The sequence below is a fragment of the Alnus glutinosa genome, chromosome 2 (genome assembly GCF_958979055.1).
Source record: "Alnus glutinosa chromosome 2, dhAlnGlut1.1, whole genome shotgun sequence".
Taxonomy (NCBI): Eukaryota; Viridiplantae; Streptophyta; class Magnoliopsida; order Fagales; family Betulaceae; genus Alnus; species Alnus glutinosa.
The window spans coordinates 3,673,585-3,697,586 of NC_084887.1; the positions used below are offsets into that span (position 1 = coordinate 3,673,585).

The 24,002-nt window shown below is 33.0% G+C and overlaps 2 protein-coding genes across 5 annotated transcripts in view; both read left to right on the plus strand.

Moving 5' to 3' along the window:
• LOC133860700 (putative disease resistance protein RGA4) overlaps nt 1-16,855 on the plus strand; it is a 28,162-nt gene extending 11,307 nt beyond the window's left edge. For 2 of the 3 annotated variants that reach the window (XR_009898907.1, XR_009898909.1), the window contains one exon: nt 12-697. The gene's annotated coding sequence lies outside the window, so the exon portion shown is untranslated. Of the gene's footprint in view, nt 1-11; nt 698-16,842 lie in introns of those variants that run through there. The other variant, XM_062296279.1, reaches the window with a different exon arrangement.
• On the plus strand, nt 8,293-21,774 carry LOC133860697 (putative disease resistance protein RGA1). 2 transcript variants are annotated; one of them, XM_062296272.1, is made up of 8 exons: nt 8,293-8,675; nt 13,471-16,740; nt 17,615-18,204; nt 18,390-18,641; nt 18,804-18,815; nt 19,421-19,563; nt 19,737-19,781; nt 20,795-21,774. In XM_062296272.1, exons 1-2 carry the CDS (start codon nt 8,370-8,372, stop codon nt 16,711-16,713), a joined length of 3,549 nt encoding a protein of 1,182 aa, XP_062152256.1. In that variant the 5' UTR covers nt 8,293-8,369; the 3' UTR covers nt 16,714-16,740; nt 17,615-18,204; nt 18,390-18,641; nt 18,804-18,815; nt 19,421-19,563; nt 19,737-19,781; nt 20,795-21,774. The 2 variants fall into 2 exon arrangements, 1 of the variants encoding a protein (XP_062152256.1); XR_009898906.1 differs by lacking the exons at nt 8,293-8,675; nt 13,471-16,740 and adding an exon at nt 16,876-16,894.
• The last annotated feature ends 2,228 nt before the right edge of the window (nt 21,775-24,002 follow it).

Consider the following 24,002-nt stretch of genomic DNA (forward strand, 5'->3'; position numbering starts at 1 on the left):
ATACATTGCAGGTCGATACACCAACAACTTGATGTTTTCCCTGCTTGTGACCTTATTACTGCTTCCCAACATGCTTCTTTGATATTCGTATTCACTGTTACTTGATTCTTTTGGCCACAAACAGAAGCTGCTCTTTCTGCAAAACAGCTTCATAAATCTTGATTGCTGGTATATATATGTAGCGTTAGTGACTTGAGTTTCTCGAGTCTTACCGTGAGGCCCATACTCACTTCTTGTTGCTTGCTGTCCACACACGTGGATGTCTCTCTTTTAGTTGAGTTGAAAAGCTTCCTTTGGATGGAAGCTAAAAAAGGCATAAGCCTTTTGGTTGCTAAAGCGAAAGACATTCGGTCCTTCAGAGCAGTGTGCGAAAAAGAAAAGAAGAGAAGAAGAAGAGATCCAAGCAGCAGTGATCGGCAGCACATTTGGGAGAGATATAAGTCATCTTTGTCTCACTTGTATTTCTCTTGTGTGCCAAGAGATAAGGGAACTAAGAGAGGTTTTCTCTTTTAGGTTTAGTCATCCTTGTGAGCATGAGATAAGGGAGTATTGGGCTGTTGGGTTTGAGTGGTTTTCTTTGTACTGCACTATGTACTTTACCTCTTAATAGTGAATTTTTTCTGGATCGTCTCCACCGGTGGATGTAGGCTTGTTAAGCCGAACCACTTAAATATTGGTATTTCATGTGATTTTTTGTTATTTTTTATTCTATAAATTTTCTTATATTTTGGTAACAGAGCATCCCAACAAGCTCTGTTATTTTAATTTTCTTCCTTTAATTAGGCTCCTCCTCCTATTATTAAAAAAATGTGAGGCCAATATAGCTTGAATATTGAATTGAAAGGTCCAAACTAAAACTTTTATCTATTTGAATTTAATTCCTTTGACAATTGTTTGGGTTATTCACCAATCAATTGAAGCCTGTGAAATGTATCAACTTCATGGAAGTGTGGAAGAATAGCGATATGACTAAATCAACTAAAATAATATCTATCATTATTGATAAATGATTGGCTTTATTCTTTAACACCAAAAACTTCAATTACTAACCTCACATTCGCTACCACTAACAATGGGGAATGGGGATTTTTTGTAATTTTTTTTAATAGGTGGTATTTTTCAAGTGTAATTTGAGAATTTACATTTCTTTAAAACTGTAGAAAATTCTGATCAATCGCCCTCTCGCATACTGTCGAAATTTTTCGAGAACCCAATTGAGTAAATAAAATGAAGCTATAATCACTATACATTTTCAACATTGATGGCTTCGTTGTTGGCTTCCTTTTTGGCAACTTTCACATTAATGCGCACTTCACCTTCCAATTAAATTCCTTGTAATATTCATTTCGTGAAAATCTCTTACAATTCATATTCATAAAATAAATCTACAAAAAATAATAATAATAATAATAATAATAAAGAAAATAGATAAAACTTTCATTCGAAATGGGTTAAAAGAATTTAGTCTGACCTAGTTTATTAAATTGATACGTATCCAAAATATCTATAATTTTCACATACTTTTATTATATTTTAGCCAATATGTCAGCTTAATAAAATTTAAAGCTGTCCAGAAAAAATAAATATAGTCCCAATAGTTATTTTTTACGCATGTTTGTTTTGACTTTTGATCAACCTTAGATAGCAAATACTAACTTGTTGGCTTCATTTTTATTTGTCACGGTTGGATTGTTTGTTTCTCAAATTGCTGGTATATATATGGATTGTTTAGCACTTATTGAGATAGATGAATATTATATAAATTTTTTGGAAAAATTTTACTAACTAGTTTTAATTTTTCATTATTTTCGCAATCATATCTTTAAACTTTAAAAAATGTCTATTTAGTATATCTATCTTTCAATTTTTTTCAATTTCACCGATCTGTTAGGATTTTCCGTTAAATTATGTCAAAATTCTCAAAATATCATTTTTTTTTCAAAAAAAAAAAAAAACAAATATTTGTTTTTTCATGAAGATTTAGGCATGAGTATTTTTACATATTCGGTTAAATCCTAACCAACGCCTAAACCCTTTAATTATCTTTGTAAATAATTGGTCTATATGCCGGATATTATGACAATATGTCAGCTTCTTCCTCTTCTTCCCCCCCTCCCCCCCCCCCAAAAAAAAAAAAAAAAAAACTTTCCTGTGAATCTAACACAATTGATCAAAAAGTCAAAAGACAATGCTTATGTTAATTGGACTTACTGTTGCTGATGTTGCACAGGAAGAACTAGAAGTGCCACAAAAAAATTCTCTTAAGGTTTCAATCGGCCTCCTTTTTCTCTTTTCTTTTTCTAGTTAATCTGCTTCCTTACCAAGTTTAATAAGTGAGAGATTTTTGTTAGAATATAAGATATGGTTCCATAATATATGATTATTCATTATCGGATAATTACTTTATAGGATTATTATAATTTATAAAAAGGTTTGCTATTATAATCGAGTCTGATTGATTTGATTACCATACTTATTTTTAGTTTTATTTATCTCATTTCTCCTATAAGTATGAGTATTTTTGTATTGTAAATTTTTTAAAAGAATAATAGCAAAATGTAACCCTTTTGAGCTTTTTCCAAAGGCTAATGCTAAGTAGCACCACTTTATTTAGAATTCATCCGAAAAAAGTGCTGCTTCATGGCACATTAAATTACAAATGTGCTACGGAGCAACACTTTTTTTGGATGAATTCCGAAAAAAGTACTGTTCTGTAGTATCACTCTTTTCTTAATAGTAGATGTAGGTGTCTAATACACGAACCTCCCTAAAAATATCTTACAAATAAATGAGTGGTATCCACAAGCATCTGTCATCATAAGGGAGGATGCCACACTTGTTACAAAGGAGTAGTCAAATCCTCGAACTGAATGATTAGCTTCGAAGGGATGGGTAATTAACCAAAGAATCATAGCATGTATGTGGGGAGCATGCAATTATACCATTCAACCTAAGAACCTCATAGGCATGTTGTTTTTCAAGCTCTTTTGACTAAAAATGAGCCACTGTGAGAAATAGTTCACATCATTTCATATACATAATATTATAATATGATTTTTTTTTTTTCCGTAGTTTCTTAAAGTTAAGATGTCTTAGAGTAAAGATAATCCATCAAGGTATGTAAATGCTTATTAAACACATCAAACTCTTTAATTATGCAAAATGCGATATTTTCCTTTATAAACTATAAAATAAATTTATATATATTGTTTAGTTGAATAAATCATGATGTTATGATCCCTTTTAATTATGTCAATGATTATAATCATAAATGTTAATTATATTTTGAATCTTATCATCTTATCATTAAGGGACGCAAAGGTCAAAAATGTGGGCTGATAGCCCAGTTGTGGTCATCACGCGGTGTTGAAATAATTAAGATAGGCATATTTCATCAACCAATTAAGGTCCAACATGTGATTACAATTTCCTTTCACTTTCTTGAAAGAAACGCCAGAATTAAAAGATAACCTATATATAAATTAATGCTTAAAACAAAAAAGTTCACATAGAATCTTTTTATTTTATATTTTTTTATACATTAATATAATAGTTTATTATTTAATCAAGTTTTGTATTTAACTTTTGTTAATATACTATTTTCAATAAATAATATAACTTACTCACCTAATCCATCTCGTAACATTGTCTATTTAGAAAAGTTTTGTTTTGGTCAAACCACCCAAAATAGAAAATTAGGTGGTGAAAATTACCCTCAAAAGCCATTCCATATATATGACTTATTTATGTGGGGGGGGAGGGGATGTGAATCACCCCCAAAGACGATGGGAGTGGTTCGCGCACCCTAGGCTGGTTGTATGACCAACCCAAGGTGAAACGAGGGTAGCTTTTTCTTTCTTTCTTTTTTATTTTATTTTTATATATTTTATGTCTTTTCTTAGTTTTCTAATTTTTTAATTTTCTAATTTTTTTTTTAATTTTTAACGAGCCATAGTGGCACTTGTCAGTTTTTTATGGGTATTGTTGTGGACTTCCAAATCAATTTATGGATGAATGTACCATATCTATTTTCATCCATAAGTAAGGTACTATCTATGATACAAAGTAAAATTTAGGTGGGAAAAAAATAAAGTTGTTAAGCCACACGAGGCAAAAAGGTAATTAACCCTATATCATATTTACTAAATTCATCAAAATGACTTTTTCTTTTTTTTTTTTTTTTTTTTTTTTTTCTTTTTTTTTTAATTCATCAAAAAGACTTGTTTGGAGATTAAGTATAAGTTATGTTTACATTGTTTTAATTTTTTTTTTTTTTTATAATTCACTCATTCACTTCACCAGTTCACCGTAACGCCGTCAGAGCCAAAACCATCATCTTCTTCCTCTCGCCTCTCATCTCTGATTCTTTCATATCTCATAGACTCATATTGTGTAATGTGTATCCTTTTGTTCAAAACTATTATTTGGTGTTTGATATATGTTTATAGTTCAAATATATGTTTATATCTCCTAGTGGCAATATTGTTGTGCAAATATATGTAGATGTACGTTCATTGTAAGATCTGTTTCGTATAGTTCATTAACTATTATTTTATAATCGTTTAAAATATGTTTTAATAGAGATTCAAAAATTGTCTAAAAGACTAAAATAGGCTTAAAATACATATATGATTAGTAAAAAACATGATGCAAATGCAGAAAAGAATAAGATCTGACCTCCTCCTTTTACGCTCCATGGCATGGAAAAAGAATAAGATCGTCATTGGATTTACAAAATGATCAAATGAACATAAGATACATTTTCCAATTTTTTATTTTTTTTTTAAATAATGTGTGAATGTTAAAATATATATTGAACTATACAAAATAATTATATTCTTTTTTAAATATATGCATTACTTGTAGTATATGCTTTTTCAAATTTATTTATATAAAGTGATCTTCCAATTGGGGCGTTTCTTCCAAGAAGGTGAAAGGAAGTTGTGATTACCCCATTCATTGTCATCCCCCACTTTAACGTGTCCTTTACTTTTGCTTTTTGTGTTTTCTTCACTTCCTGTGGCTAACCTGTCCCTTTCTTGAGACAAACGCACATGGCCGGCCAGGCCTCATTGGATTTTCTTTAAAGCAGTGCCCATTGTCTTGTCCATCTGCTTTACAAGCAAACACGTCTTCCTTCAATTTCTTGTAATATTCATTTCGTGGAAATCTCTTACGATTCATATTCACGAAATAAATCTATAAAAAAAAAAAAAATTAAAGAAAATAGATAAAACTTTCATTTAAAATGGGTTAAAAGAATTTACTCTTAACTTAATTTATTAAATTGTTACGTATCCAAAATATCTGTAATTTTTACATATTTTTATTATATTTTAGACAATATGTCAGCTTAATAAAATTCAAAGATGTCCAATAAAAAAAATATAGTCCCAGTAGTTATTTTTTACGCATTTTTGTTTTGACTTTCGGTCAACGTTAGATAGCAAATACTAACTTGTTGGCTACTTGGCTTCATTTTTATTTGTCATGGTTGGATTGTTTGTTTCTCAAATTGCTGGTATATATATGGATTACCTGGCTTCATTTCTATATGCTGGATATTATGACAATATGTCACCTTCTTCCTCTTCTTCCCCCCCCCCCCCCCCCCTCCCAAACTTTCCTGTGAATCCAACACAATTGACCAAAAAGTCAAAAGTCAATGCTTGTATTAATTGGATTTACTGTTGCTGATATTGCACCGGAAGAACTAGAAGTGCCACAAAAAAATTCTCTTAAGGTTTCGATCTACCTCCTTTTTTTTCTTTTATTTTTCTAGTCAATCTGCTTCCTTACCAAGCTTAACAAGTGAGAGATTTTTGTAGAATATAAGATATGGTTCCATAATAGGTGATTATTCATTATAGGATAATTACTTTATAGGATTATTATAATTTATAACAAGGTTTGTTATTATAACCGAGTCTAATTGATTTGATTATCATACTTACTTTTAGTTTTATTTATCTCATTTCTCTTATAAGCACAAGTATTTTGTATTGTAAATTTTATAAAATAATAAGAGTAAGATGTCCTCTTTTAAGCTTTAATACTAAATAGCAATACTTTATCCAAAAAGGGTGCTACTCCGCAGCGAATTAAATTACAAATGTGCGGTTGTCTCAAATTTCAGTTGTTAAATCATCATCTAATTAAGTGACGAAAAGGTCAAAAATGTGGGCTGATAGTGATAGCGCAGTCGTGGTCATGATCACGCGGTGTTGAAATAATTAAGATAGGTACATTTCATCAACCAATTGTCCAACATCTGCTTACAATTTCCTTTCACTTTCTTGGAAGAAACGCCAGAATCGGAAGATAACCTATATATAAATTAATGCTTAAAACAAAAAAGTTCAAATAGAATCTTTTTATTTTATATTTTTTTTATACAATACTATAATAGTTTATTATTTAATCAAGTTTTGTATTTAACTTTTGTTAATATACTATTTTCAATAAAAAAAAATATAACTTATGCACCTAATCCATCTTGTAACATTGTCTATTTAAGAAATGAAAAATATTATTTACATATTATGGGCACAATAGGGGCACAACAGCCCCTCACATGGGGTGGGCCCCATACACTGAGACCCACCCCCATATGAGAGGCTATTGTGCTATTGTTGTGTTCCTGATGTGTAAATAACAAGCCCCCTAAGAAAGTTTTGTTTTGGCCAAACCATCCCAAATAAAAAATTACACGGCCGAAATCACCTTTGAAAGTCAGTACTCAATATATATGACTTTTTTTTTTTCTTTTTCTTTTTTTTTTCTTTTTTTTTTTTTTATAGGGTGAGGGGAATGAGAATGATTCAGGCACCTCCAGACCGGCTGTATGACTAACCCAAGGCGAAACTAGAGTAGCCGAGCCACTTTTTTTTTTAATTTATTTTTATATTTTATGTATTTTTTTAGTTTTTTTTTTTTTTAATTTATTTTATATTTTATGTCTTTTTTTTAGTTTTCTATTTTTTTTTTTAATGAGCCATAGTGACATTTGTCAGTTTTTGATGGGTATTGTAGTGAAGTTCCGTCAATTTATGGATGAAGGTACTATATCCATTTTCAGCCATAAGTGAGGTATCATCTATAATATAAAGTAAAACTTAGGTGAGAAAAAAATAAAGTTTTTAACTCAAATGAGGCAAAAAGGTAAATAACCCTATATTATATTTACTAAATTCACCAAAACAACGTCATTTTAGTGTTTAATACCAAAATGACTTATTTGTAGATTAAGTATAAATTATGTTTACATTGTTTTGAGTTCCTTTTTTTTTTTTTTTTTTTTTTTTCACAATTCACTCATTAACTTCACTAGTTCACCGTGATGCCGCCAGAGCCCAAAGCCGGCCACCATCTTCTTCCACTCGCCTCTCATCTCTGATTCTTTCATATCTCAAAAACTCCCAAATTGTGTAATGTGTATCTTTTTGTCCAAAACTATTATTTTGTGTTTGATATATGTTTATAGTTCAAATATATGTTTATATCTCCTAGTGGCAGTGTTGTGCAAATATATGTAGATGTTCATAATTTTAAGATCTGTTTCGTATAGTTCATTACTATTATTTTTAAAATCGTTTAAAATATGTCCTACTAGAGATTCAAAGATTGTCTAAAAGATTAAAATAGGCTCAAAATGCATGCGGATAACGGATAATAACCACAATAACCGCACATATGTGGTTAGTAAAAAACATTATACAAATGCAAAGATATAAATATTTAAAAATGGTATTCACATTTTGTGAATGCAATTAAAAATATTATAAATAACAACATTTACAGCATCTACGTCTCCATGCATGTACAACTGATCAACCTCCTCCTACGCTCCATGGCATGGAAAAAAAAGAAGAAAAAAGATCGTCATTGGACTCACAAAACGATCAAATGACCATAGATGCATTTTCCAACTTTTTTTTGAATATAATATGTTAATGTTAAATATATATTGAACTATACAAAACAATTATGTTATTTTTCAAATATATGCATTACTTGTAGTATATTGTTAACAATACTACTAATAATAATAATGTTCTTTTTCAAATTTATTTATATAAAGTGATCTTCCAAGAAGGTGAAAGGAAGTTGTTAGCACATTCATGTTTGGTCAATTGAGTCGGATTGAATGGCTGATGAAACTTCAATTCATCATTAAAACTTCAGCTAACCTGTCCTTTTCTTGAGACAAACGCACATGGCCTCATTCATTGGACTTTCTTTAAGCAGTGCCCATTGCCTTGTCCATCTGCTTTACAGCAAACACATCTTCCTTATAATTCTACGCTCCCAACGACTCTCATCACTACTTCAACAGCGGGTTTCGGCATCACTCGATTCACCGACAACAAATGGCGGAGGCAGTTCTCTTCGACACTGCTGCGAATATCATTACGAGTTCGGCCTCTCTTGCTGGCCAACAGATTGGACTGCTCTGGGGTTTCAAAGATGAGCTTCAAAAGCTCCGGAACACGGTTTCCACTATCCAAGCGGTGCTTTTGGATGCGGAGGAGCAACAGGCCAAGAGCCATCTGGTCAAAGATTGGCTTGGGAAGCTCAAGGACGCCATGTACGAAGCCGACGACTTGCTGGATGACTATTCCACCGAACTTCTACGCCGACAAGTGATGACACGGAATAAGATCAAGGCAAAACAGGTAAATTCATAAAGGTCCATGCATACATGATAGCGTGTGTAACACATATTTATCACAGTCTGCATACAAATATTTATCACAACACAGGCCAGAGCCAATCATATATATATATATATATATATATAATCTAAATCTTTAAAGAGTAGCTTAAATTGAGACAAATAGCATTTTAAGGTGTTTCAAATTGTGAAATAGTGATAAATGTCTAAACTTAAGTGAAAATCATACATTCGCAAGAGAATTAATTAGAATTTCGACAGTGTCCATTTTGAGTAAATATATATGCTTTATGGTTTAAAATGTATTTAATATGTTTAATATTACGTCTCTCTCTCTCTCTCTCTCCAATGTCCAAAAGTGACAAAAACAGAATCTATTGGCCTAAGAATTCAACCCTAAGATAAGGACAACAATTAGCTATAAATCGGTTTTGTGGCCAAAAGTTACAAATCGGTTTAATAAGTTGACAAATATCTTAAAACATACGAGAGAGACATGTTACTTTTAATAGATTTTAACAGTGTTAACTTTTCGTATATTTATTTATTATTTTATTATTATTATTATTAACCTTTCTTCTCCCAACCTAATCTCTCAAATAAACCTGATATTTAATTCTTCTAATCCCCATCTTATTCATTTTTTTTCTTCCACTTTCTTCTATTTTTTTTTCTAACCTTTCTTCTTTGTATTTTTTTTTTTACATGTTCTCTTTACAATTAATTGGCTTTTACGTGATGAGCAAGTTTAGTTGTATGAGAATTTTTTATTTTTTATTTCTAAATTTTTTCTTCACAGCAGGTTTGTGAGGGATTTTTTTTTTATTTTTTTATTTTTTTTTTCTAGTTAGAATATATAGTCCAGCAAGTTCTATTTTTTTCCTATTTTTTTTCTTCCAATTTTTTGTCCTAAACGGAACAATTTTTGTCATTTTTTTTTTACGAAACAGTTTCGAAATAATATGTTGTACCCATTTTTTGAAACAATTTTTATCCACCATGTCAGCGTCATCTGGGGAAGATGCAGTCTAGTCATATGCTTGGTTTCAACTTGTGTTTGTCTCTTAGGAGATGCAGTTCAGAGGAAAAAAAAAAAAAAAAAAAAAACCCTACTCATCACGAGACAGTCAAACACATGGAAAAGAAAAAAAAACTTGGAAAAAAAAATCATTCACAACTAATCTCTTGCTCATCACGTGAAAGTCAATTAAATAGAAAGAGAACATTAAAAAAAAAAAAAAAAAAAAAAGGGGAAAAAAAAATTGAAGAAAAAGGAGGTTAGAAGAATTAAACGTCAGGTTTATTTGAGAGATTAGGTTAGAAGAAGAAAGGTTTTAAAAAAAAAAAAAAACAAAAACAAACGGAAAGTTAACACCGTTAAAGTCTATTAAAAGTCATATGTGTCTCTCATATATTTTAGGACACTTATCAGTTTATTAAACTGGTTTGTAGCCTTTGACGATAAACTGGTTTGTAGCTAATTTTTGTCCCCCCCAGATAATCCTTTCTTCTTGACCTTTGAAATTTCAGGCATTTTTTGAAAGTCATTTTTCTGCTTTTGAAAGTCAACAATATTTTTTATTTGATTATTGGGTAGAAAAGGAACATAAACTCTTTCAAAGCATTAGAGAGATAATTAAGTATTGAACTTGATGTGATTGGATTTACTTGATTGCATTAAATATTGAGTGAAATAATTTGTTTTAATTTGTATTCAAATTTTTTATTTTATTTTATTTTGCCTTGTATTTTTTTGAATGTTCATAATTATATGAATTTATTTGTATTGAAATATAATAGATATCACACCAACAATGTTAGAGATTCTTGTTGATTTTCTATTAACGCTTAGATAATCAGAGTCTAGGCTTTTCTTGCTTTTTTTTTTTTTTTTTTTTTTTTTTCGTTATACTTTTTTTCATTTTACATTACTCCTATGAGAAAAAAGATTTTAACATATTTTAATTTATATGGATTAAACTAAAATTAAGGATCTTATGTTTTAATTCATATGAATGTTTTATGTGATCTTTTGTTTGTTTGTATGATTTATTCGAATTTTTAGTCATTTTTTGGAAGTGTTTTTTTGCTTTTGAAAATAAAATAAATGCAAGAATTTATTTGATTGTTATGCATAAAAGAAACATAAACCCCTTCAAAACACCAAACAATAGATTAAGCATTGAACCTGAGGTGAGGGTATTTATTTGATTGTATTAAATGTTGGGTGAAGGATTTTTTTATTTTTATTTTGAATTCATAATATATATATATATATATATATATATATATATATATATATATATATATATATATATATATATATATATTGCTATATGTTTTTTTTCCAAAAGTTCAGAATTATATGGGTTTAATAATTTGTATTGAAATATAATAGGTATTATACCAAGAGAGATTCCTGCTAACTACCTATATTAATTCTTTGATAATCACATCCAAGTTTTCTTCTTGCTATTTTTTTTCCTTTATACTTTCCATTTTAAACTACACCAATGGGAATAAAAATTTTAACCTTTTTTAATTTATATGGATTAAACTAAAATTAAGGCCGTCCTATAATAGTAAAATTTTCCGTGATTTATAAATTTATGCAATATTTTATGTGTGATTGTGTCACGTCCACTAATATACTGCGTGATTTATTTATTTTTATTTTTTTAACTTTTTTTTTTAAGGAGGTGTGATGGATTTTTATACGCCTTTTTTAATTAATAATGAAAAGTACGAAAGAGAGGTGTCACTTAATAATCGAGCGGATTTCTACAGTTATGAGTTGAGTTTAAATTATTGAGTTATCAAACAGACTGATTTATTTACAATCCTAGGTCATACAATAACCCAACAACACCTCATTTAGGCTTCAAAAATCAGGCAAAGCCGAGACACCTCAGTTAAAGTAGAAGTCTTTAGTCAAAAATAAATATGTCTTAGAATTGTCAGTGTATGTGATGATACCGTGAAGGCAAAATCAATCTCCAGCCTTAATCAGACAGGAAAAATTGTCGCACATACCCACAGAAAACACAAACGAAGAAAGAGGGCATAAAAATTGATGTTGCTATGTTACGATACCTCTAGGGAGAAAGAGGAATCTTACATAGGTCTACTGATGCCTTAGACATGGTACACATATACTCTTATTTATAGTTGGGCGAGGAATCCTCAATTAGAAAATTAGAATATTACCTCTAGGGGTATATAAGTGGGTGATTATTAACTGCATAATAATCTTTAACTACCTAAGGTAGAGAGGATAGCAGTAAGTGGAGGCGGTTAATAACCACTAACCGCATACCTTTATATATAAACAAAATGACATCATTTTGGTGTGTTTGATATAGAATTTTTGATTTGATCGAGTTTAATGAAATTGATATTTATTCATAAATAATAACAATAATAATAATATTCTTGAGCTTTGTTACATTTTTAGGCCTTCTTATTATTTAAATAGGACCAAAATGTTTATTTATAAAAAACGGTTATGCGTTGCGGTTATGGGTTTCAATAACCATTAACCGTCTAAGGCGGTTGCGGTTGGCGGTTAGAGGCAATAACTATTAACCGCAACTGCTTGTACACCCTTAATTACCGTATTTATTCATGAGTAATGATTTACTATCACCTAAATATACAACTTTCCACCACCTTGTCTATGTGGCAAGGTGGTCCTCCACTTTAATTTATGAGTAATGATTCAATGCCACCCAAAGATACAACTTTTCACCACATTGCCTATGTGGCAAGGTGGTCCCCCACTACTTTTTGAGTTTTTTTATTTTTTAAAAATAAATTAAGGTGAGGGACCACCTTGCCAAGTAGGCAAGGTGGTGAAAAGTTGTATATTTAGGTGGTAGTGAATCATTACTCTTAATTTATTTTAAAAAAATAAAAAAACTCAAAAAATAGTGGGGGACCACCTTGCCACATAGGCAAGGTGGTGAAAAGTTGTATATTTAGGTGCCATTGAATCATTATTCTTTATTCATCCCATCAAGGAATAAGATTCATAATAAAATCAATTATAATTGGACGAAATTTTCTTATAAATCGGTTTGTAAGAAATTTCATACAAATTAAACTATATCTAAGATTGATAGGTGTCCCTTAACATATGATAAATACATATTGTTTTAATATCATAAGCTTCTCATTTTTTTTTAATAGCATTAATAAAAAAATATGCGTTTATCACATGCTTAAAAGACACATGTCACTCTTACATGTGGGTTGTAGAAAATTTCCTACAAATCGATTTGTAGGAAATTTCTGTCCATTCTAATTTTGGTTTCACAGATAATTTGTTATTTGGAATAAAATACTGAAGACTCTAAATTTGTGATTAATTAAACTACACTAAATATTATGTGGCATATGGTCACATTTTATTGGGAAGTCTCTTACAAATATATCTACAGCCTCAACAAAAGAATAAATCCAAATATTTACGAAATTGAACGTCGTTATTAACCATCATTACATTGTTTAAAATACCTCAACAACATTTCCAAAGAATAAATCCACAACAACAATATGTCCGTTATAATGTTAAATCCAACTATCCATGAAAAATCTCCAACGGTAGGGCCGAAGGGGAATTCTAAAACTATCACAATAATCGGATTCGAAATTTCGAATGTGTGGTTGTAAATGAAAGCACAACAAGTACAAGCATTGTCAATCATGACCTTCATATTTTCGTTCATTCCACACACATCCTAAAAAATGTTCAACTTTTCGAAATGGACCATACTAAATATTTGAGGGTATTACAGGTACACGTATTTTTTTCCAAATGGAACCAGCTTAAATATGGCATTAAAATGGGTCATAGGATCAAGGCAGTTAGGGAGAGACTTGATAACATGGCAGTTGATCAAATCAAATTTGGCTTCACTGAGCATCTTATAGGGACACAGTTTGAGCATATGAAGAGAGAAGATACACACTCTTTTGTACGTGATAAAGAAGTCATTGGGAGAGAGGATGAAAGGAAGGCCGTTAAAGAGTTGTTATTGGATTCCGATGTGCAAGAGAACGTTTCCATCATTCCCATAGTTGGGATAGGTGGACTAGGCAAGACCACGCTTGCTCAATATGTGTACAACAACGAGGAAGTCAAAAAACATTTTGAGCTAAGAGTGTGGGTGTGCGTCTCTGATCCTTTTGATGTGGAAATTGTTGTTCAAAAGATCGTAGAATGTGCGATTGAAAGGAGACCGATGGATTGGTTGCAACGTCAACTTCGAGCAAAAATTGATGGAAAACGATATTTACTTGTTTTAGATGATGTATGGAACGAGAATCGTGATACATGGTTGAGGTTGGAAACACTGTTATTGGGTGGTCTGAGGGGAAGCAAAGTTTTGATTACTACACGTAGCACAAAAGTTGCAGAGATTACAGGCACGGTGCCATCGTATCTTCTAGGAGGTTTATCTGAAAGCAATTCTTGGGATTTATTTAAGAAAATGGCTTTTAAAGACGGGGAAGAGGCAAAGAATCCAAAGTTAGTAGAAATCGGAAGGGAAATTATTAAAAAGTGTGCACAAGTTCCTCTTGCTATAAGGAGCATAGGTAGTCTATTATACTTCAAAAACTCAGAAGCTGATTGGCTGCACTTTAAAAACTTTGAACTTTACAAAATAAATCATGAAGCCAATAGTATTATCCCAATACTTAAGTTGAGTTATGATCATCTCCCGTCACAATTGAAACAATGTTTTGCTTTTTGTTCGTTGTTTCCAAAAGATCATGAAATTGAAGTGGAGGTGTTGATTCAGCTATGGACAGCTCAAGGCTTTATTCATTGGTCAGATAGAACCAGATGTCTTGAAGATGTTGGTCGTGAGTATTTTACGGATTTGCTTTGGAGGTCTTTCTTCCAAGACATACGAAGAGATGAATATGGTGATATAAAAAGATGCAAAATGCATGACCTTATTCATGATCTTGCACAATCAGTAGCAGGGGACGAGTGCATAATTTCAAATTCAAATGCAGAAAAAGTAGTTGAAAGAAATATCCATGTGGCATTTGATTCCTTATATTCATTAAGGGATATTCCACCTCCCTTGCTCAAGGCCCACAAAATGAGATCGCTTTTTCTACATATTCCAGGTCTAGGCTATAGGACAACTCTCCAGGGGAATAAGTCAACATATGACACACTTATTTCAAGTTTTAAATGCTTGCGTGCCTTGAATTTGAGTAGCTCAAAGATTAAAAAAGTGCCGAATTCCATTGGCAAGTTAAAGCACCTAAGATTTCTTGATCTTTCTTACAATTATGGTATAGAACTACTCCCCGCTTCTATAACTAAGTTGCTAAATTTGCAAACACTAAGACTTGAGTATTGTACTGGGCTTAAAGAATTGCCAGAAGACATTACAAACTTGATCAACCTTAGGCATCTTGTCCTTAAGGATTGTGAGAGATTGACTCATATGCCGCATGGATTGGGAAAGTTGACCGCTCTCCAAACACTGTCGCAATACACTTTGGGGAAGGAGGGAAGTCGTATTCCAAAGCGAAAGGGTGGGCTAGCCGATCTGAAAAGTTTAGATGAGTTGAGAGGAGACTTACATATCATTGGTTTAAAGCACTTGAGATCTTCTCCCTTGGAAGCCAAGGCTGCAAACTTGGAGAGGAAGCAATACTTTCGAATGTTGAAATTACAGTGGGGCCCATATTTTTATGATGATGATGATAGTGATAAGGCAATAGAAAATGATGAACAGCTGTTGCAAAACCTTCAGCCACACTTAAATTTGAAAATATTATTTATAAATGGGTATGCAGGTTTGAGGTTATCGGGCTGGGTGTCCTCGCTCTCGAATTTGGTTGATATTTATATATTCAATTGTAAATGGTGCCAACATATCCCTCCATTGGACCGATTACCTTCTCTCAAGAATCTTATTCTTCGAAACTTAAGTGCGCTGGAGTACATAAGCAATGATGGCAGTGACGTGTCCTCTTTATCTCTTGAAAGTCTCTGGCTTTATAATTTGCCTAAGTTGAGGGGATGGTGGAGGATGAGGGAAGCAGCAACAACAGAGCATGAGCCACATCATCATCTTCCATTATTTCCATTGGACCGATTACCTTCTCTCAAGAATCTTACTCTTTGGAACTTAAGTGCGCTGGAGTACATAAGCAATGATGGCACTGACGTGTCCTCTTTATCTCTTGAAAGTCTCGTACTTGAGGATTTGCCTAAGTTGAGGGGATGGTGGAGGATGAGGGAAGCAGCAACAACAGAGCATGAGCCACATCATCATCATCTTCCATTATTTCCATCATTTCCGTGCCTTTCTTATTTAAAGATTAGTAAGTGTCCTATGTTGTCTCTAATGCCAGTAGTGGCACAAGGGAGCGAAACAGCACACTCCTCTTCCTCTCCCTTTTCGGATCTCTCCAAATTGAAGTTTCTTACTCTTAAGAGATTAGAGCAACTTGAATCTCTGCCAGAGGAGTGGCTGCAAAACCTCACTTCTCTTGAGAGTCTGGAAATTTGGAAGTGTTGTAAACTACGAATATTCATGTCTCCACTCTTTCAACATCTCTCCGCGCTTGAACGTCTGGTGATTTGTAAGTGTAGGGAACTTATCAGTAATGAGAATGAAGAGGGCACACAATGGCTTGGATCTACAACACTTCGTTATCTATTTATAAAAGATGTTCCAAACTTGGTGTCTCTCCCAAGGGAGCTTAGACATGTTACCACTTTGCAAGAGCTTTCCATAAATAACTGCCCCACGCTGAACTCTTTACCGGAGTGGATAGGCGACCTCACTTCACTCCAGCATCTTCAGATCTGGAAGTGTCCCAATTTAATATCACTGCCTGAAGGTATGCGCCGCCTCACCTCTTTACGTCATTTGAGTATTGTGCAGTGTCCTTGCTTGGAGAAAAGATGTGAACAAGGAACAGGAGAGGATTGGCCAAACATTGCTCACGTCTCAAACTTTTCGACTGGTGTTTTTTCCGGCTACTATTCGTCTGAAAGGGATTAGTGGCCTAATGCGCTAATTATTCTTCAGGTTTTTAAGTCACCAATTTGACAGTAATTTTCTTCTTCTTGTTGTTCATCTTCATTTTACTTTTTGCAGGATTTCGATATATAATATTGATTTCATATGCAGAACTAACTGTAGCATATGAAATCAGATTTGCCCGAAGCTCTCAAAATTTCCAGTATTGTTTCCTATCTTTCACTGCAATGGCATTCCTGTATCAAATTTCCAGTATTGTTTCCATTTGAAATTTGATAGTATCCCGTATTGGGTAAAACACTTATGATAGACCAAGGACGTCACTCCAATCCCAAATTTTCATTAAAAAAAAAAAAAAAACCTCAATAACTTTTTTGCATAATTAATTCTCTGTTTTCTCATTGTCAAATGTATGCAGATTTAGACAGATTCTTTTTATTGTTATAGTTACTGGAGTCTAACATCAACTCTCTCTGTTCGTGGATTGATTTTACCTTTTTACTATTTTCATTGGAAAACTTTGATTCTATATTTTGGTTTTTGATGGTCAGAGAGGCATTCATAGAAAATCATCAATTCATGAAATGGGTGTGAGAATCATTGAGGGATTTTTGCAATATGCTAGAATATGGAAGCAATCCTGAATATTAATGTGAAAAATTGAATGAATGATGTCTCTATAAAACTGAAGCAATGCTATGATCCATCGTAGGGTTTTCTACCACATAATAAAAACACAAATACACAACTACAAAAGGTAGAACTGACGTCTGATCACCAATTAAAGTTCATGGTCCCATTTATAACTAAGTGATACCTTCTTATTCTACGTAAATTTGAACCATTTCATTTTTTTAATTGAAAATACTTTCATAGCTCTTCTATCAAAATGCTTAATTGGATGCTGCTAATTATTTTCCAGGACTCTTAAATATTTCATCTGAAAGTGTGATAAGCATGAAAGCAACCGATTGCTGGGCTTCTTTTGCACCATTTTGAGCCAATGTAGCATGTTGTTTTCAATTTGATGCAACAATAGTGATTATTATTGGGCAGTCCATTAAGTACTCCAAGAGACTTGCTCTGAACAAGAATCATGCTAAGCACTGCCTCTCAGACGTTGAGAAGATCCTAGAGAGTCAAGGGCCAAATGAAATCTCTAGAAGATCTATTCCTTTCAACCAGAGAACCTCACATAATTCTCTTGCCCTGTTATGGATGTTGATGAGTTTGAGCGCACTCTGGACTATTCAAGACTTATGGTCCTTTGTGGAAGGATTGATCCTGTCAATGAGTGTTGTGACCAAGTTTGCCAAAATGCTATACTAGATGCTGCTAGAAAGATTGGCCTAAATGGTATGTCAAATATGGATGGGTGCCCTGTCTCACTTGAACACTCAACAAGGATGGATGATTGCAAAAATATTGTCGTCTGGTGGCTGTCCAGTAAACTTGATCCTTCTTCAGCAAATAATGTTCTTAGAAGACTTTCAAATTGCAATGTAAATAAAGGTTAGCATGAAAATAATAAATAAAAAGTAAAAGAAAGAACATGTATGTCTTGAAAATTTGTCTAGGCTCTGACAAAGACCTCGTATTGATATGTTTTTTCATTATGATCTAGAAGAATCAATTAGGATTACTAAATTCTACCTCTGACTTGCTGATCTTCAATTTTGTTTTATTACTTGGTTCAGTATGTCTATTGGTTTTTCCCAACATGACAAAACATTATGAAAGAATGTGGAAATGTGATAAATGACGAGACAGCTTGCTGCAAAGCCATGGAGAGTTACGTACGTGTCTCAATTGCAACAGCAGAGCTTCCTCACCAACTTGCAAGCCTTGAAAATTGTGCTGCATCAATTGGCACAAGGTTGCAGGAAGCTAATGTTTCCTACTTGTTTATAATCTTTGTCATATAAACCTCAAGGATTTCTCTCTTTAAGGTCAGTTGTACTATATACCATTTAAATGAGCAAAAGCATTCCTATCTCAGCCTGGTAGAAAGAAATGATTCTAACAAGTATTTTTTTTTTTTTGTGTGTGTGTGTGTGTGTGTGTGTGATTCGTTGTTGATGCTGGTGGAATCTACTAATGGGATATGCCAGTGGGATCACAAGGTAATGCACTTATTTTGAAAATGCTGTTTTCTAGCTATTTAAACATCATGATCTTGGAGGTTTTAGTTTGATGTTCCATGTGATTATATTGCTTGTATCTCAAGATTTGTAGGAGAGGCCTTTATTTGACTTCTTTGTGTAGGTTTGCTTTTAGTGTCTCTTGATCTTCTAGGATGTGAGTCTTTTACTTACTTTGATTACCTCATAAGATTGGCTTCTACATAAGAAATAGTTCTCTTTGAAAGCCAAAGGTGAGAAAAGTTTCCTGGCCTAGCTACCTTTAGCTTCTGCTACATTGGAATCTTCTGTTAATTAATATGAGCATGGAATTGCATGTCGCCCCTACTACCCTACAAAAAAGAAAAAAATGTTTTTTAAATCATGCTGAAACTTTGAATGGAGTTAAGTACTAGGAGTACTTAATCCTAAATTTTATTTATAAGAAAAATTATTTGTTTACTATAACTAATTATACCATGCCAGACACTACAAAATGTAGCTGTTGATAGTAATTGTTACATTTAAAATGTTTCTGGAAATTCCGTTCTTTATTCTTCAGTGAGAATTCTGAAAAGTTAACTTTATTTCATCCGTCTTTTCTTTAGAGTCTGGCTACCTTTTACCAAGCTTGTCTTCATATGCAACATATGATAGAACTTCAGGGTCAGCTTCGTTTGCGATCTTAGTGATAACATTGCAGCTCCTTGGCCCTCTAAATCTTATGTACCTGCTTCTACCCGCAATAAAAGTATGTCTCAAATGTTATATCTTCATTTTTCAATGGAATCTATTTTTGCTTACAAAGTTTTGCTTCCACTTTTTACTGCACCCCCACTTCCCCTTTTTCTCCCTCCCACTTTTTTTTTGGATGAATCCTTCCCACTTTTTTATTGATTTCTTCTGGATTTTATGGAATTGCAGCTACCAAACTTTCAGCACTCCCCACAGCAACATCTGCACAAAGTGGTAAGGGACTTAGACTTATTTATATTGTTACATAAAACAAGTCAGTTTTCTAATTTGTGCAGCACGACACGTCTTTACTCAACTCATTTAACCTTTAATCACCCCACTAAATTGCAATTGGGGCTGCATGGATCATTTTAGGAGATTATACAAATAAAATGAAAACGTTATTTGGCAATGATATGAAAGTCGGAAACCTATGTCTAACATGTCAAGCTTCTAGCTGCTTGCTGAATTCTATAATTCTATTCCGTTTGACATATCAACTGGTAGGACGTGCACTATAAAAATCATCTGCTAGATAATTCATTCTAAAGTAAACTCATGCTAATAACTGTCTTCTAGTATGGCACTAAAGAAAATTGTTGATGAACGAATTGGCGTTCTCATATTAGAATCTCACTCACTCAAATAAGGGTATTATATATAAATCCTTCTGTTTAGAGTAGCTTCCCCTAGGTGCTCATGGCAAATTTTGATACATTATTGTTTCCCTCGTTATTTCGAAGTCTAATAACTCATTCCCTTTGAATGACGCTTTTATGATGCTTTCTGGTTAGTGTTTCAGATTTCATTAGATGCCATGCTGGTACCTTTTAGAAAACTTGATGGAAAACATGATAACACAATTAGGCAGCCGAGCCACCCTATCTTGTATCTCTTGGGGCTATATCACCAGCCATTGTGAGCCTTGTTATGCTCTAATACCAACATCAATGGGGCAGAATTTACTGTCAAACTTTCTGCTTTTCGTGATGGCCCTAGAGTCTCTAGCACCTATGCTCAGCCACAACCAACAGCACACACAAATTACACAATGATGTGAATGAATAATCAGCTTATATTACTTGAAAAAAGCTCAGAAGAGATAGGAATTTTCTTTCATTTCTCAGTTACAAGATTTTCTATTTTAGTAGCTATAGAAAAAAGCTGACCCTATAGTGGGAGTCAGAAGCTACTCTACTAATCATTTCTCCATTATTTTAAGCAATAGCTTCACTCATACATTGCAGGTCGATACACCGACAACTTGATGTTTCCCCTGCTTGTGACCTCATTTCTGCTTTCCAACATGCTTCTTTGATATTCGTTTTCACTGTTACTTGGTTCTTTTGGCCACAAACAGAAGCTGCTCTTGTATGCTCAGAAACTTGGGATGCAATACGGATAAAGGTGCCTCCAGTGAATTGGTGAAAAATGGTGTGGAACCCGGTGGCTATACCTCGACATTCCTTCCTTTTGTGGCTTGTTTTCAGAGATGCTTTGATTACTAAGGAAAGGATGTGTGTATGGGGTTTTCTGGGGGATTGCTTATGCTCATTTTGCCGGGGAAGGATTGAGAATAGAGAGCACCTATTCTTCCAATGTGGCTTCAGCAATTGCATATGGAAGGAATTGATGGCTCTCTGTTTGGTGAGGCAGCAGAGGTACTCTTGGGATGATATTGAAAATTGGAGCATGAAGGAATTAAGGTCAGATTGCCTGAAGGCTAGTCTATGCATTCTATGCTTAGGTGCTGCTATCTACCACCTATGGAATGACATAATACATGGGAACAGCCTTAGTTCTGAGGAGCATATTGTGGAAAAAAAATTAAATGGGATGTTTGTGCTCGAATCATGAGTAAAGGACCTTACAAGAAGTCTAAGGAGAATCTTCAACTTGCAAGCTTGTGGAATCTTTACAAAGTTTTTCAATAGATTCTGTTTGTGTAGTTGTTCTGGTTGTTGGTGTACTCGGCTCTGTTTTGTTTGGTTGTATCTTGTTTAGCTGTTGAGCTGTGTGAGATAGTTCTGCAGAATTTATTCTGCTTCAGTTTCAGTTGTAGGGCTGTGAGAGTGGTCTGTTGCTCTCTTGCCCTCTGTGTAGTTTGAACCAGTGTACTGGTGTGTGTGTTTTTTGGTGTTTGGTTCTATAAAAGTTTCCCTTCATAAAAAAATAAAAAAAATAAAAACAGAAGCTGCTTTTTTTGCAGCTTCATAAATATTGATTACTGGTATACATGTGGAGAGAATCATGAGAGTGAGAGAGGGGGGGAGGGGGTTAGGGGTATGCTAATTGTAATCACATGTAATTAGTTTTTTTTTTTTTTTTGTTATATAATGAAATATAAATGAAGATAAATTATTATTCCTGCCTATACACTACACTATAAGTTAATAGTGCACATGCTATATTTCCTTCTTTCTCTTCTTTCTTTCCCTTTGTTATTTTCTTTATTGGTACTTCCTTACCTAGAGAGATTATTTAGTATCTTTAAGAAGTGATTATGATTTTAGTTAAATCACAATTTCTCATTTTCTCATACTTCTTTGGGATATATGGTACGGGCCATTGGAAATATATATATATATATATATATATATATATATGAAAAGCATGTCTCCATTATCAAAGTCATTTACCCACTCAGATTTTGACATGGATAAAGTTTTATCTCAAACTTGGTTGGAAGAATGTCTTCCAACTTAGCCTATTCCAAAATGTACGTGATTTTTACTTACATTTTTTATTTGATTGGTATGTTTTTACATGCATTTTTAAAACTGTACATGGAAATTATATATTCATTTTGGACATAAATTAATTTAATAGTCTGAGTTTAAAGAATTTTTCTCTTGCACAACAATCTGAAGTAAAATTTTGTTATGAGAAATAGTGGACATAAACTTTATTAATTATCAGACTCTAACTCTGACCACAAACTGATCTTGGACTTTGTATGCTGCGATGAATGAAATTACGTTTTCAAATTCGATTGGTGCATAAATAATTACAAAATAAAAGAAAAATGTTGCAAAGCCATATATAATTGTATAATTGTAGGTTGTTCAATTTTCTTTTTCCAAACTAGGTTGGATGAATTAAGTTTTTCTAACCTAATTTATTAAGTTGACATCTCTCTTTAGAACAAATGATTTTTACATGAATTTTTTAAAAATGTGTTTGTAAATCAAATGCTCTGTTAATTTAATAAATAGAAGATGTCAGTTTAATCGATTAGGTTGAAGGAAATTCTTCTAACTTGTTAGGAAAATTATTACTCCCACAACCCATACAAGCCCAAGACTGGGTCTGTGGGCCCATCCGGTCCATCAAGCCCAACAAGGAGTCATATATACTTCGTCAAATTCTCATGAACTTTTGGTCGGTTATAAATGCTTCGGATTTAGCCAATAGGGACCTCGAATAGAGGAAGCCTCAGATGCTTCTTACTTAGAGAATCTCATGAACATTGAACAATACTCAATCAAGAACTCTTGAATGCGAATATTCCTCGGTTGGCAGGACCGGAAATAAATATAGTCGATAAGTCTCGGGACATCACTGTTTCAGGGACACGAAAAGAAATCTATACGGAATGCCCATATCCAAATAATTCCGGGACCGGATTTCTCAGGACCACTACGAGTCCACGAGGTGATTGTGATGAAAGATACAGGGATTCTTATCCCAGTATTATAGCAGGCAGTTACGAAGAAGATCTGACCCATAATCTCTGGAAATGTGCTGGAAGGTCTCAATTCCGGATCCTCTCAGATTACCTCTTATCCTGCACAATACAGGATATATTGGAGACTTATTTGAATTCAATTATGAAGCAATCTTAGCCGAACAAGATTTTTAGCTGGACCAGCTCTAACTCCACACTATTTGGAATTAGAGTCCTAGTTGGATTCTAAGGAGAATATTCTCAATACATCAATACTACATACCTATAAATAGGCCTCTATCACAATTCACAGGTATCAAATCTATCTGATTTTTCCAATGCTCTCACATTCCCCATGTCTTTATCTACAAGAATTTGACGTAGGCATCGGAGTGAGACCTCATCGGCACATCCGACAAACTCATCTGTTTAATCTTTTTGTTTTGTAGGTTGCAGGAAGAGCGTATTCCGAGACAACACGTCATCAGATCGAAAATTATACCAACATAACTTAATTTAAAGGAAAAAATTGTTCATATTAAAATTCTGCCAACCCAATTTGAAATAAAATTTTGTGCAAACTGTAAAATTAATTCAAAAGTTCGGTATTGAATTGTAAACAAAGCAAAAGAAAATTTCAATTTGGCTTGTAGTACATAAATATGCATTATGGAGTGCTGAGTTGGCCAGACAAATTGTAATTATTTACATTTATATCAATATATATGGAAAGAAATTTGGACTTTGATATCTCTCTTCCCTGCAAGAAAATATGTTTGCAAAATTTG